The sequence below is a fragment of the Fusarium musae genome, chromosome 1 (genome assembly GCF_019915245.1).
Source record: "Fusarium musae strain F31 chromosome 1, whole genome shotgun sequence".
Classification (NCBI taxonomy): domain Eukaryota; kingdom Fungi; phylum Ascomycota; class Sordariomycetes; order Hypocreales; family Nectriaceae; genus Fusarium; species Fusarium musae.
The window spans coordinates 3039125-3052445 of NC_058387.1; the positions used below are offsets into that span (position 1 = coordinate 3039125).

Here is a 13321-nt window from a genome sequence, read left to right on the forward strand (position 1 = left end):
CTTGTTTTATTTTTTGTCGTTCTGAAATCGAAGTTGTCTGAGAGCTTCTGCCTTTCCCCAGGCTGTCGAAAGATATTACAACAACAATGATGTTTCTATTGAGCCTCAAGTTGAGTGGCCCGTCTGTACCAATAATGTGTGGCTTCGGATGCGGCTTTTTGTTTTAGTCAGTGCGTTTACACGGCAAGCATGCCTAATCACGGGCTTTCAGGCATTGGAGCAATGTACGTATCAGTTCCTATTCTGCTTAATCTCCGCAGAACAGAGCTTTATGCTGTATACGCAGTAGAGACTAGCTAACTACTAAGGTATTGTAACAAGACCACGCTTCTCCCTGATTACTTACTCGTGGTTATGATCGCTTTCAACGTTTCCACCTGCTGGGCCAGCCATCATCAGGACGTATCGCTGTTTCCTAGGAGACTCTTTTAGCCTCGCAAGTAGGACCATCCCCTGTCTGCATCACCTTGATAAGTGTCGCCGTGTCAGTGAATGTATCTCCATTGTTCTGCTTCAAAAACAGGGACTGCCAGGGGGCTGTCCGGATTACAGTAAAAAGAAGCCAGGCGACTACCATCATGAAGACCTTATGCGCAACCCTCGTGTACTAAAGAGGTCTTTCCATAAGCTCAAGTCTCCTTTTATACCATTCTGGACGAGTTCGGGAAGAAATAGCGTACAGTACCTGATTCTGTATTAGTTTATTCTACTCTCAGAACATCTCAGAAACCTACAGTCTCAGCGACATCAATGAGTGGCACCAGTAGCCAAACACGAATGAAAATATCGAGAACACTGAGGCTATCAGCGAACCAGATACCAGGCCACCAAGGCCAATACTGCAGCTTTATATAAAGGGAACACTCCACAAGGATTCCCATTACCAATAAGCCACAAACTCCCATCAACGTCGACGCCCAAGGCCCAGGTCCTTCGTTGCACAATACACAGCAGTAGGAGAACATCCCCAGGCCAGACACTTCGACGTCCCAGCGCTAAAAACAACTCGTTAGCAAACAGGCGAGGCTGATCTACATTACAGCTACTCACATTCTGTCTGATTGGTTCCAGAGTGCCCATGACTAGAAAGCTCACGAGTACGCGACCAACTGACTGGAGGCGATCGTTTCCAACACACTCACCAAACCCAATGAGAGGCTCTGTGTGAGTGAACAAAATCCCTAGAGACATAAAATACAAGAAATCAAGATACTTCCGAGTCAAGTTGAAGAATGACTGCTGTCGACCAGTGGATTTCTTCCGGAGTCGTTGTGCCGCCGCTATGTTCTGAAGAGCTACATTCCCGTTCGACAGCTTCGCGTCCCCATTTTGGGCTTCTTTCTTCTGAGACTGAACTGCTCGAGGCTTGCCATTGGCACCTTTGTCGGGTTTCTTCCGCCCCTTTTTGGGCTTTGGTCCTCTCGCGTTGCCGTTCCTGGATTCAGGTTCTTTCGTGATGCTAATCTCCTCGACGGGCTTTTCGAGATCAGCCGCCTCGACAAGACCACTGCACTTGGTCACGCCAACTTCTACTTCTCGATGAGAGTTTTGAAATCTGTTTAACACAGGGCGAGCAATAGAATACAAGGAGAGGCACACAGTCGCCAATTCGACCTCGTCAATGGAGCCCATAAAGAGTTCATGGCCGAAGAGAAGCTTCCGGATGCTGGTCAAAGGGACTGTCAAAAGTGACAAGGCCCAGTAAAGGGCGTGATGTTTGAAGGAAATCATTGCTTTCCGCAAAGCTTGACAGTATGTATGACTCGGGAATCAGGGTTAAAGGATAGAGAGATGCTTTGGCCTGAAGTGTTATGGTATACATAATACAACAAGTTGAAAGAGATGAGTCTTGTGGGAAATCGTTATATCCTGCGAGACCCAAAAGTAATGATTGATTTAGCAATGTGTGTGGTAGGCAGCTTCCAAGTCAGTTTGTGAATGGGCTCAACAGCAATCGCGACCACGATGGCATAGAGCAGCGACTTCCAATCCCGTCAGCGGACAACCCAAGGTAAGGTAGCTCTGACAGAAATCGTTCCTACCACAGAACCAATGTAAGGTCAGTAGGTAAAGGAGCCAACACCAGAACTTGAGAGCGTAGCGTTTTCTACACTGAAATCATATACATAAACGCAAGGCAAACATTCCGTCACAGATTTGATGTACTCGATTGTGCATTATAATTAAACTCGATTGATATACAACGGTCAACTTTCGGCTGGTCCCCATTCCAATATCTTACAATCCAACAGGTGCAAGCACCCGACAAACTCATAGTCAAACGAGAATACAAACATTATATATACCCAAGAATACACGTGCTTTTGCAGTCTGTATTCGATGCAAAACAAGTATCAGCTCTTCAACACAAATGTTTCCCCAGTGCTCCTTTTCCAATGCACGCGTAATGTGAGCGCGACGATAGGTACCCCAGTAGAGTACCCCAAGACTATTCAAAGTCCATGTAGAATGCGTGTCCAAGTCTTTGTTTCCTGGTCGCTGAGAATCATTACCAAATAATGATGATGGTGAAATCAGATAACTCCGCCTCGCTAAATGCAACATGGGCACCAACCGTGAAAGGTGCTCCCATCATGATACTCCAACCCATGTGGTCTTAATTATTTGTATTCCTTCTCTTTCAGACGCTGCCACTAAGCGTCTTAAATCTGTCCTCAAAGGATTTCATCTGCTCCTGCTCCAGAAGCTTCTGCAGGCGTCGGGTCTCGCGGACAGCGGCCTCTCGCTCATCTTGGAGGTTGAGCACCTCGATCTGAGCAGTGCTCATCCTCGCCACGACGTCCTGCATCTCCTGCTCAGCGTCCTCGAGTGCCTTCTCCAACTCAGCAATGCGGTTGCGAAGCACCTCCATCTGGGCGGCGTCCTCAAAAGATTTCTCGGGCAGACGAGGGGATCGTAGAGCGCCAGGGAATCGCGGCGATAGGGGGCTGAGGAGCGAAGGCTTGCGGTTAGCCTGAAAGTTAGGCGAACGAGGGCCGCCGAGTCCGGTGTTGTTGCTCATGCGCTGGAGCTGGGCATTATGCGCCTCGCGGATAGCAGCGATCTCCTCCTCGTGGCGGTTGACACGATCTTCAGATGCTGACTGAGCAGCAATCAGGTGCTCTTCCATAGACTTGAGGCGGACTTGCAGGTCAGCGATACGATCCGAGTTAGCCTTGCGATCGTTGTCGCCTCGCACGACAGCGTTAGAGAGACGCTCTCGGAGCTGAGCATTTGCAGCGAGTTGTTGTTGAACCTGGGTTGCGAGCTCTCCAACCCGACGGGCAGAGTCGTTAAGCTCGTCAGCAAGAGCGCGCTCGCTCTCGATTGTCTTGACCTCATATTCGCTCATTGTATCATACTGCTTTTTTAAACTTTCAACTTCGTGTTGGGCGGCATCCCGTTCAGAAACTGCAATGGACAGAGTGCGCTCTAATCGCTCGACAGCAAGCTGGGTCTTCTCATCACCAACTGTCTCATGCTCGAGCTGTTTGATTCTCTCGAGCGATTCAGCATAAGCAGCCTTGAGCTCGTTGTAAGCCTTGGCAAGCGACTCGGATGTGACCGGCGCCCTCAGGTTACCAAACGAGCTGCTTGCGTTGCTAGAGCCACTTGAGCGTGCGAACGATTCTGGAATAAGGATGTCCTTCTCCTCGAGTAGGTTGCGAAGCAAAGAAATCTCTTCTTCAGCCTTGTCCAAATCCATCTTCAGTCCGCCCAGGCCGCTTTCAACCTGCCACTTCTGCTCAAGCGCATCTTCAGCTCGGCGACGGAGAACATTGATTTCTGTGCGCAAGTTTGAGATTTCTCTTTCAAATCCAGCCTTCCTTGGAGATGCTGAGAGGAGCCTCTCTCGTTCGTTCTGTAGCATCCTGATCTTCTTTTCGTTCTCACGGTTCTGAAACTCTTGGCGGTCAAGTAGATTTTTCAGTGCCTTATGGAGGGCGTCTCTCTGGGCCTCGACGTCTTTGAGACGCTCAGAGAGGGCCTCTCTGGACTCGTTCTGTAGGTTCTTAACACTGTTAGACCGTGATAGACCAGAGGGTCGTTGGCCACGGAACGAGCCTGTCGCAACCGAGTTTGATCGGGCAAGGCCGCCACCGAAACCGCCAGACATAGCGCGAGACATGCGGTTCATTGAAGGCGTCGGAGACCCGGACCTCGATGAGCCTCGCAAGTTGTCGTATTCTTTCCTGAGCATATGAAGCTCTTGCTGCATTTTGGAAGACTCATAGGTCAAGTTCGAGTATTCAGCAGCCTCTATCTCGAGGCCCTCGACACGCGCCCTGAGTTGAGGAACAACTTCGTCTCGAAGGTTGTCTCGCTCACTGGTCGCCTCGTGGAGCTCTCCCCTGATGGCGTTGATGAGGTCCTCAAAATTGTTCTTAACAACACGCTCCTCAGATAGTCGCCTCCTGAGATCGCCGCAAGTAGTTTCGAGATCCTTAAGTCGACCACTGGCATCCTGGTTGTGTAATTGCGCTTGGTCAATTTGCGATGCCTTTTCGGCAAGCTCTTTGATCTGGTGGTCGAGCGCTTTTCGTTTCCCCCTTTCATCCTGGAGCTTATTCGTGAGCTCTAATCTTATGGAAGCCTTCTCTTGTTCAGCCCTCCTTTGAATCTTCTCAAGTTCTTCTCGACTCGGTTCGGCTTCACTCATCTTTGCCGAACTATAACCCGAGTCGGAGTAATAATCGCTTGACCTCTTACCAGGAGCTTGAGGGTTGTTGACTTGTTCCTGGAGTCGATCTACTAGGTCTTCCAGATCCATCTCGCGCCGGATTGAGCTTGCCAGCTCGGCGCTGATGGCCTTTAATTCATCTTCCATTTCGTCGATTTGCGCGTAAGTGGGGGACTGTAAAACCGATGAGTATGAGTTACGAGAGCTCGAGATATCCGTCACGCTTGAAGAATCTTCGTGAATATAGTAAGGGTTGCTAACCGTAGAGTAGGGGGTATCATTGGCCACGCCGCGTTTGGAGGGTGAGATTGGCGATGATGTGGACGAAAACTCCGTCGCAGAGGGAGATGGCGATGGTGCTGCCCAGTGGAACAGAGAAGCAAATGGTGAATTCTGGCTCGGTGACTTGGGTAATGGCTTGTTTAGCTGTGGTGTTCCTTGACCTGAGGGGGAATTTGGTTCATCCGGTGATGTGTCGTAGTTCGCAACGTCAATTGTGACCTTGTCGAGTTTGAGGTGTGGTGGTGTTGGCTTTGGAACAAACATGGGGGCGGGAGCGAGAGTATGGTCTGATAGAGTATCGTCAGATGCAGGTGATCGAGTTCCTTGAACCTCTGTTTCAGAGTGTTCGGTCGGGTCGGAGGTTTTGGGAACAATGGCAGTTTCTTTGTCGATTGAATAAATCTTCTGACCCTTGTCGTCGTCGCTATCGCTCCCATCAAGGATGGTCTCAAAGGTAATGTCTGGCGCAGAATCTGATTTTGAGTCCGAGATCAAATCATCATACCCGTCCAGGACGTCAGAGAAGTCTGAACTTGAAATGGTAGGGCTGTGTCCTGGAATGTTTTGTGATCCAAGATTTGTCGCGGCAAGGGACGCCAGGTTGGCGTCGGGAGCTCTACCAGAGGAATCTCAGTTAGTCACATATTCTGAGGGATTGTCCAGTTGGATATGTAAGACATGTAGACAAAGGGACAAAGAATTAAGCAGAAGAGAGGACTCACGGGGCAGCTGGTGGTGCGGCGCGTTGCGCAGGAGAGAATTCGTAGAGGGTCGGGCTGTCAACTGAACAAGGTCTCGCGAATCTCTGGCTCGGCTTTCCAAGATCCAGAGGTGACGGCAAGGGAGATCCCGACGCAGAGTATCGCAATGCCAATGCTGATGCCGATGATGACAGAGGTTTGCGCTTAATTGGACCTCCGATGGGAGACTGGACGGAACTGGAGGACGACGCAATAGAGCCGGAGACCGAGGACGAGCCGGATAGGACGTCTACCGTCTGAGATCGAGCGTGTGCGGAGGAGGATTTCGGAGAAGGTGGATGCGGTTCTTTTTCGATTTGAAGCGGATGGGTTGATGGTGAGGATAATGGAATAGAGTTATCGGCAGGGACAGAAGAGGTTGTAGCAGATGTTACAGATGGGACGTCGACAGGAGGTGTCTTGGTATCAGAACGAGTATCAGAAGTCGCAGAAGGCTCCGTTACTCCAGACCCCGGAGCAGAGGCCAGGGCAGGTTCCATATTTGGAAGATATACCGGTCCTCGCTACGAGTCACCCAAAGGTACCGTACTATACGGTTCGTGAGGTCCTGGGTAGTAGGACCGCGGCGGTAAGAGAGTGAAGCTGGTGTGTGTGCGCGATAGGAGGTGTGAAGGAGAAGAAGGGAGTGGGGGTGTGTGACGAGTGAGGCGACGACCTATCGACGGCTGACCCAGGGGCCACCAGCAAGCGATAGTGAGGTTCAGGTAGTATAGTGCAGTAGTAGCAGCAATACTAATGTCTTATCACCGGAATAAGGCCTCAATCACCAACGTGTGAGGGAGGAAGAAGTGAAATTTGGCCCCTGGGTTGAAGCGAAGGGAGCAAGAATGGATGGAAAACAAGCCCAGCAACTAAAAGAGAGGAGAATTGCGACGATGGCTGGGGACCATGCACAATAGTCTAAGCTAAGGTCAGGGGTCTGATAATTACAGCTCTATTAGCTCGGCCTCTCACCAGCCAAAAAGGGAGCTAACCCCTGATCCGCAAGCGTGAACTCCCCACAAGGCTTTGTGTTTGGCCAAAGGGCATTGAACTGGTTGGTTTGCTGATCTCTTGTGCGAGGGGCGAATTGGATCTCGGCAGAGGAACAAGAGGAATGGTGAGGCTTGAGAGCAGAGCCAACCTAGGCCCTTTGATGTCTTTCTTCGCATTGGGTCGCGATCAATAAAGGTATGACCAGTCAAAGACCGTTGAGCAAGGAAACACAATCTGTGACTGAAGAACGTGAGCGGGCTAATCAACCAATTGCAATTAAACGACCAGGGGTTATTTGTGGTGAAGGTGGTGACAAAGCCAGAGATGGTAGAGTACCTGCGCTAGCGCCATCACGCGGGCGCTACCATGACCAAAAACGTTCAGGGGTGTGAAGGTGATGGGCCAGATTCGATTGATTGCGCTGCGCAAAGAGCGGCATGTTCAGACCAATTCGGACCATTCAAACTCTTGCTGTGGATGTTAGTGATGCTACCTTGCAGATATTAACTGTCGATCGCTTTGAATGGACAATCCTTTGTCTCGGAGTGGTGCGGAGTACAGCTTCCACTGACGATATTTCATCATGCTCAAGTCCCCTATTCTCCGTCTTATAAACATCTTCTCACCTGGTTACCTATGGAATATTGACTAAAATCAACGAGAGCGATCTATCATCGACCAATCTGTGGTCAATGCCTCAGGTAACGGTTGGACAAGGCATGAACAAGACTAAAACAGGGTTAATAAACATATCTAGAAGTTCAGGGATCATCTGTCCTTGGCCGCGTTCTTTTAAAAAGCATTGTTCCACGACAGCGCGTAATTGTGTTACCGTTATATCGTGGTGGCGGCTATCGAAACATTCTATGATTCTATGCATATGCAAATAGCCGCTTGTCAACGGATGAAACTCTTTCCTTTGTTTATTTCTTTCTTTTCTTCTTTTATGGATAAGAATGTTCAAACTTGTAGGTTCACTGGCTACTGCAATTGTTAAACAATTCGCTTGTGTAATATCAAGACAATGGAACCTTGATGATTCCCAGTTACTGCTTCAGTTCTACCGCCTCAAAGCCCAGGGGTCGTGAGTTACCCCCTGTCTAGCGCTTCACGTGCTCGACAGGGAGTCTAATAAGCTGTTGGACAAAAATAAGAGAAGGCGTCTAACCCGCAGCAAACATCCACGAACCAACGTAGAGAGCCTCGATATCCTCCGTTGGCGTTTATTTTATTTTACGAAAATTACTTGTACCCCGGTTCGGCGCAGGAAACAAGCGGTGAAGATTGTGGAGGTGAACTAAGTTCTTGGTGTATGAACGAGGCATTTGACTCTCGTTTCGTTGATAACTTTTAATAGCACTCCCTAAAGGCACTTGTACGTAGTTGCATGAATTCAACAACTACAGGGTGTTTCCCTGCTGTGATCCAGTATTCAAATGGCCTCTTCTTCCTAATAAGGGTCTTTTCATTTACTGTGATTGCCGACAGAAAACTCTATTGTTCACGGAAAGCCAATGTGTACTCGGCAATCAACGTGGAAAATACAATCGAACGATGTTGAATGTATACTATAAGCAGTCCATACAATAGTTTCTTATCATGCTCTCGTCTGGGCACTCTGTGGTATTCAAGCCAGGAGTTCCTCGAGTCATGGTAATTCCACATGTTGTCTGTTGCATGAACCATTCCATCTCACACTAAGAAGTCTGTCGTGCAGCAGCACAACCCTTTCCAGCCACAAACTGATATGTACATTCATGCAGTTGTAGTTGTCGCTTGTACTTTGCAACTTCTGACTACCATTATGAACGGAGAGTTTCTTGTTGTCAAACGGTCGTGTCCAGCAAATACCAGGGCAAACTGCCGATCCTTACACTACACCACGAAGCTTCCGCTATCACGCAAGGATACATCGGAAGGCTACCAAAATCGACAACAAATGCAACTACTGGCCTTGGTTTGTCTATCGAAAACCCTGATGATCATTCTTCCCCCCACTTACTCGAAATTAGGTGGCGCTCTGAGCGGCTCGTGGTCTAATGTTGATCGATCTGCTACTCCGTACTCCATAGTAGCCATCGCATTATGCTCCTCCAAGGCGACCTGGAGCATTGAAACCGTAGCGGCACTATCTTTACCGTTTCAGCAACGTTATTTCTGGAGGCCGTCATATCGTAATCTCCCATGGGGTATGGGGATAGGCTGCCTCTCAAAGCTTGGTGTTGAGGTGATGAGTATAGGGTATATGTATTGCTTGCTCCGTAGCCAAAGTCGTTGATGGCAGTTTCGAAATTCAAGCCACAAATAACTATATGCAGTGTTCATTTAACAATTGGGTTCCTTTCAGGTACCGCTTGACGATAGAGGGTAGCCTTTAGTCACAAGCCTTTGATCTATTCCAATGGCTTGATGGTGAATGATGTTCACCTCTTAGTGAGACATCATAACTCTGATGGGCCGTTCCAAAAATTCGCCGAGCCCTTCGAACAGTCTAGCCAGGACAGAAATCGTACTAGTATCTGGACAGTGATAGTACCAATAACCAGGGAGGTGGATAAATCTCCGACTTGAGAGGCTATCATGGTTGGTGAAAATATTCCACTACCGTGGGAGCTGTACAGAAAATGTAATTATGATGGACGTACAGATACACAAAAGGTCAGAAACTTCAAGAGAGTCGCTAGATGGGCAATAGGATTCCTGTATTTAGTTACCATAACACTGCCAATAACTTATATGCTACCTGAATCCCATGTGTTTAATCCCATTACCAAAATATAGTCTACGCCTCCCTAACTTCAAGATCTCATGCAACGTGTCCCTTGGGAAGCAACGTCCATTGCCCTCCACAAGAGCACTTACGTTGCTGACCCAGAACAAATGTGAACCCAGAACGACTCCCAAACACATCCTCCATAACCGCAGTACATCTTGAGCACCGTCTCCACTGCTTATTCGGGGAGGGTCTGATCTGCATGCGCTTGAACACATCCACATACACCATGCCCCGTGCCTTCTTCGCCGCCAAGCTATGTTCGTCATCCTCGACTTCGAGAAGATCGTAATTTGCAAAGAACAACCGACCTGGAACTACAGTGTTGCGAAACGCGGGCAAGTCCGTGTTGAAGAACTTCTTGATGATCTGGAGAAACGGAGCAGGGGGCGCAGCTGAAAGGAGAATGGAGAGCTCCATCTGAACGCGGGCTGCCTTCATCGTCATATCCAGCTGTTTCCCTTGCGACTGGTTATTCTGGCTTTTAGCGAGGGATGGAAGGAAGATCTGATAGGCTTGTCGGATCTCATTACTCAGACCCGTGAGAAGAGTCTCGACCTCAGACACTTTGACGAGAGCTGAAGAGGTAACTTGTTGCATTGCCTGGTATGCCTGTTGTAGCTGAGGGGCTGCTCGACCGCCGGCCACACCCTCAACAACAGCCGATTGTTTCCGATAGAACTCGATAGCCCTGCCGCTTATGGCCTCAAGGTGCGCCAGTCTGCGGCAAATGGCCGAGAGAAACCCTCGACTAGAGGAGCTCATCAAGAAATGGAAAGCGACATTGTTCTTCTCGTGAAGATAAGGAGCAAGTTCATGGAAACGTTCGCGAGTCAAGAGCTCTTGGAAATGATTGTCATTCATAAGCTCGAAAAGACAATCCATGAGCCAAGCGATCAGATCCAGCGCCCACTTTGCACAGCCGACAAGTGTCTCAATGACTTCTGCATTGATGTAAGTAGCTACAAACAAACCAAAGGAGTAGGCAGTATAACTTACCAGGATCGTCAAGGGGGCTCAGCTTTTCCCTGACAGTAACTGGTGTATTACTAGCAATTGTGATGAGGACGACTACGTTCCGCACGTTCAGAAATAGCATCGAGAATTTGCCCTGGAAAGATCGTGGGTGAAAATCTCCGCGGAATCCGAGTGCGTTCATTATACTGAGGCAGTACTGCAGAGATCCATTTCTGACAAGTGAGTCATGATGGATCTCTTCAGAGTAATCGATCTGGATCTTCAGAATTCTGATAAGCTCGGTCACCAAATCCTGGACAAATCCTATTACTTGTGAGCAGGCGGGTGGGAATATCGAAAGGTGGACATACTCTTCTTGGTAGTATATGGTCGTACAATAGCAAGCAAATCATCGTAATTGTTCTGGTAGAACATTGACGGTGCAGCGGTCACGGTCAAAGCCGCAATGCTGCCACAGTATTGAGCTGCATATGGTTAGCAACTCACCAACCATCTCATTGCTCAACATACCATCGTGCATAGAATTTCCAATATCGCCCCCAGGGTAATGTAATTTGTTCCACTTGATCTTTCCATCTTCGCCCATTTGCACCATAGAGCAAAAAGTAGGAGAGAATGCAACTTGCTGGCCTACAACTACTGTTAGACAGGAGCAACATTCTGGGATATGCATACTTACATGGCCCTTCATCTGCGAAAGTCCAGCCTATTTGTCGAAGGTTCTGCACCTCATTCAACTCCTGAGTTGTGTATAGTTCCTCAAACGTCAGTCGGTCACGGTATTCAACAGTGCCATCTGCGAAAGCCAGTACTAGGATTTTGCCAAAACTAGTGGTTTGGAACGCAACCACAACCTTATTGGTAGTGACGGGAGCGACCTTCTGCAGCTGTGTCACCGCGGGTAGCTCTGAAGAGATGCTGTTTCGTCGACCTCCAAGCTGCTCATAGGCCGATGGCAAATTCTGCTTTTGCTCGATAGCTTCCCATCGATCAATAACACTCTGGCTCCCCTGACACGAGCTCTCAGTAGGAGTGCGTGATCGTGCAGTGACAATTAAAGGTAGTGTGGTGTTCTTGCCCGTGTTATCAACCAAAGAAGGAATAACCTCCAAGTGAGAGAGCTCGATCATGGATATGTCGAGGCTCGAATCACCAGGGCCACCTTGAAGCCAGTTTGTTGTGGCCAGATGTCTCTCAACCAGGGAAGGGCTCAGGTTCCCTGCGGGCCGGCTAGTCGCCTTGTCCGCTTGTGACGCCTGGCCCCATTGAATCTCGATTCTAATTAGTTTTAGCTGCTTTGAGGTTGTAGCAACCGCAAGAAGGAGATGTTCTGCCGGCTGTCAGTGACACACACACAAAGTTATGCGATAGTCCGGATGCCTACTCTTTTCGGATGCGAACGATGCATGTGTAATGAGTTCATCAGAAGCGCTTATACTTTCAAGTTCCATGGTGGTCTCCTCAAGTCGATTGGTATTCTGCGACCAGAACATCCTGATGACACCATGCGTTGTGATAGTAAGCAGAGCACTCTTGGCAGGGCTGGGATGGGTTGGTCCTCCAGCATGAACGAATGTGCTTTCATATGTATACCCATTGCCATGTTTCGTAGCTGGCCCATACATGACGTTATATGATGCCTGTTGAAAGTCAGAAACATTGAGAAACCTCTTCAAACAACACATACCTGCTGATTTGGAGGAGAAACATTAAGCCAGTAAGCACCGACGACAGTGTGCACATCGTCAGTGGGGTCAGCGTCCCATTTCCGTTGAGGGAACGGGTGATTTAATGAGATAGAGAAACTGACGATAGAGACGCGACCAACAGCATCTATCACCGCTAGATCTGGGCTACTAGTACCAGCCCATACCAAATGAACGATGGGAATGGTGGGGAGCCCTTTGACAAAAGGGCACGTGGTGGGTTCACTGAGGTCCCAGGAGCCATCATCTGGGGAGCGTCGCAGAAAGCGAAGTTCAAGATTCTGACCATCAGGTGTGATGTTGGCGATCGATCCTGTTCTTGACCACGCTACAGTTCTATCCAGGGTTAGCGAAAACGTGTATAAGTGTCTGCAAGCTGGGGCTTCTTACTGGCAGCATCCTCGAATCCTTATATCGTCCATTCTTTGTTGAAGCTGTTTACTCTGCGCCCTCGCGGGCAAAGAGAGACCAACGTTATCGCCAAAAAGGTCATCTACATCGTTAAGTTCGACTGGCATCGGGTTATCCAGGATGAGCGGCATCTTTTCCGATGTCATCGGTGGTAGTACGGGGGGGGGGGGGGGGGTCAAGAAAGAATACTCTGCAAAAAACAATAGTTGGAAGTGAAGTTTTTACATCAGAATAAGAAGCATGATGAGTCAACGTATATAATGATTCAGTTATAGTTTTTGCTTGGTCCGCGGAGTCGCTCGAAGTTTAAGGAAAAAGGCTGAAAATAAGTTACAAGTAAATGTTGACTGAAGTAAGAAAGGCTGAGGTTGTCTCAAGGCTGAAGCCAAATGTCGTCCTGTAAGCTCTATCATTGGTTCGGAGCAGTTGATGGGTGGATGCCGAATGACCGTGTTTCAACCAATGAACGACACGACGCGTCTTAGTTTCCACGACGAAGGATCAAACACGCGTCTCGACGATATAGTAGGTTTGGGACTTTCATACGTTTAATAGGTATATTGCTAATAAGAATGACATTATATCAGTGAATCATATATTTTCTGGCCCGTACCATTAACTTCTTTACTAATGAGCTCATGGCTAGATAGACCTGAGAACATGACTATAAATCAGTCTCTTTTTGACGGACACTGACTTCAGCCACAACGGCGTTCGAATGCACCTCGAGCAGCGCCCTTTTCCAGATCCAAGA

At 48.6% G+C, this 13321-nt stretch overlaps 2 protein-coding genes across 2 annotated transcripts; both read right to left on the reverse strand.

Moving 5' to 3' along the window:
• Positions 1 to 2641: 2641 nt before the first annotated feature.
• J7337_000921 (uncharacterized protein) lies at positions 2642 to 6203 on the reverse strand (the record flags this gene model as incomplete). Its single annotated transcript, XM_044818667.1, has 2 exons — positions 2642 to 5579; positions 5686 to 6203. 2 exons carry the CDS (start codon positions 6201 to 6203, stop codon positions 2642 to 2644), a joined length of 3456 nt encoding a protein of 1151 aa, XP_044686369.1.
• A 3302-nt stretch (positions 6204 to 9505) lies between these two features.
• J7337_000922 (uncharacterized protein) lies at positions 9506 to 12698 on the reverse strand (the record flags this gene model as incomplete). The annotated part of the gene is made up of 8 exons (XM_044818668.1): positions 9506 to 10416; positions 10472 to 10753; positions 10801 to 10914; positions 10937 to 11080; positions 11130 to 11780; positions 11835 to 12090; positions 12138 to 12492; positions 12547 to 12698. 8 exons carry the CDS (start codon positions 12696 to 12698, stop codon positions 9506 to 9508), a joined length of 2865 nt encoding a protein of 954 aa, XP_044686370.1.
• Between the last annotated feature and the right edge of the window lie 623 nt (positions 12699 to 13321).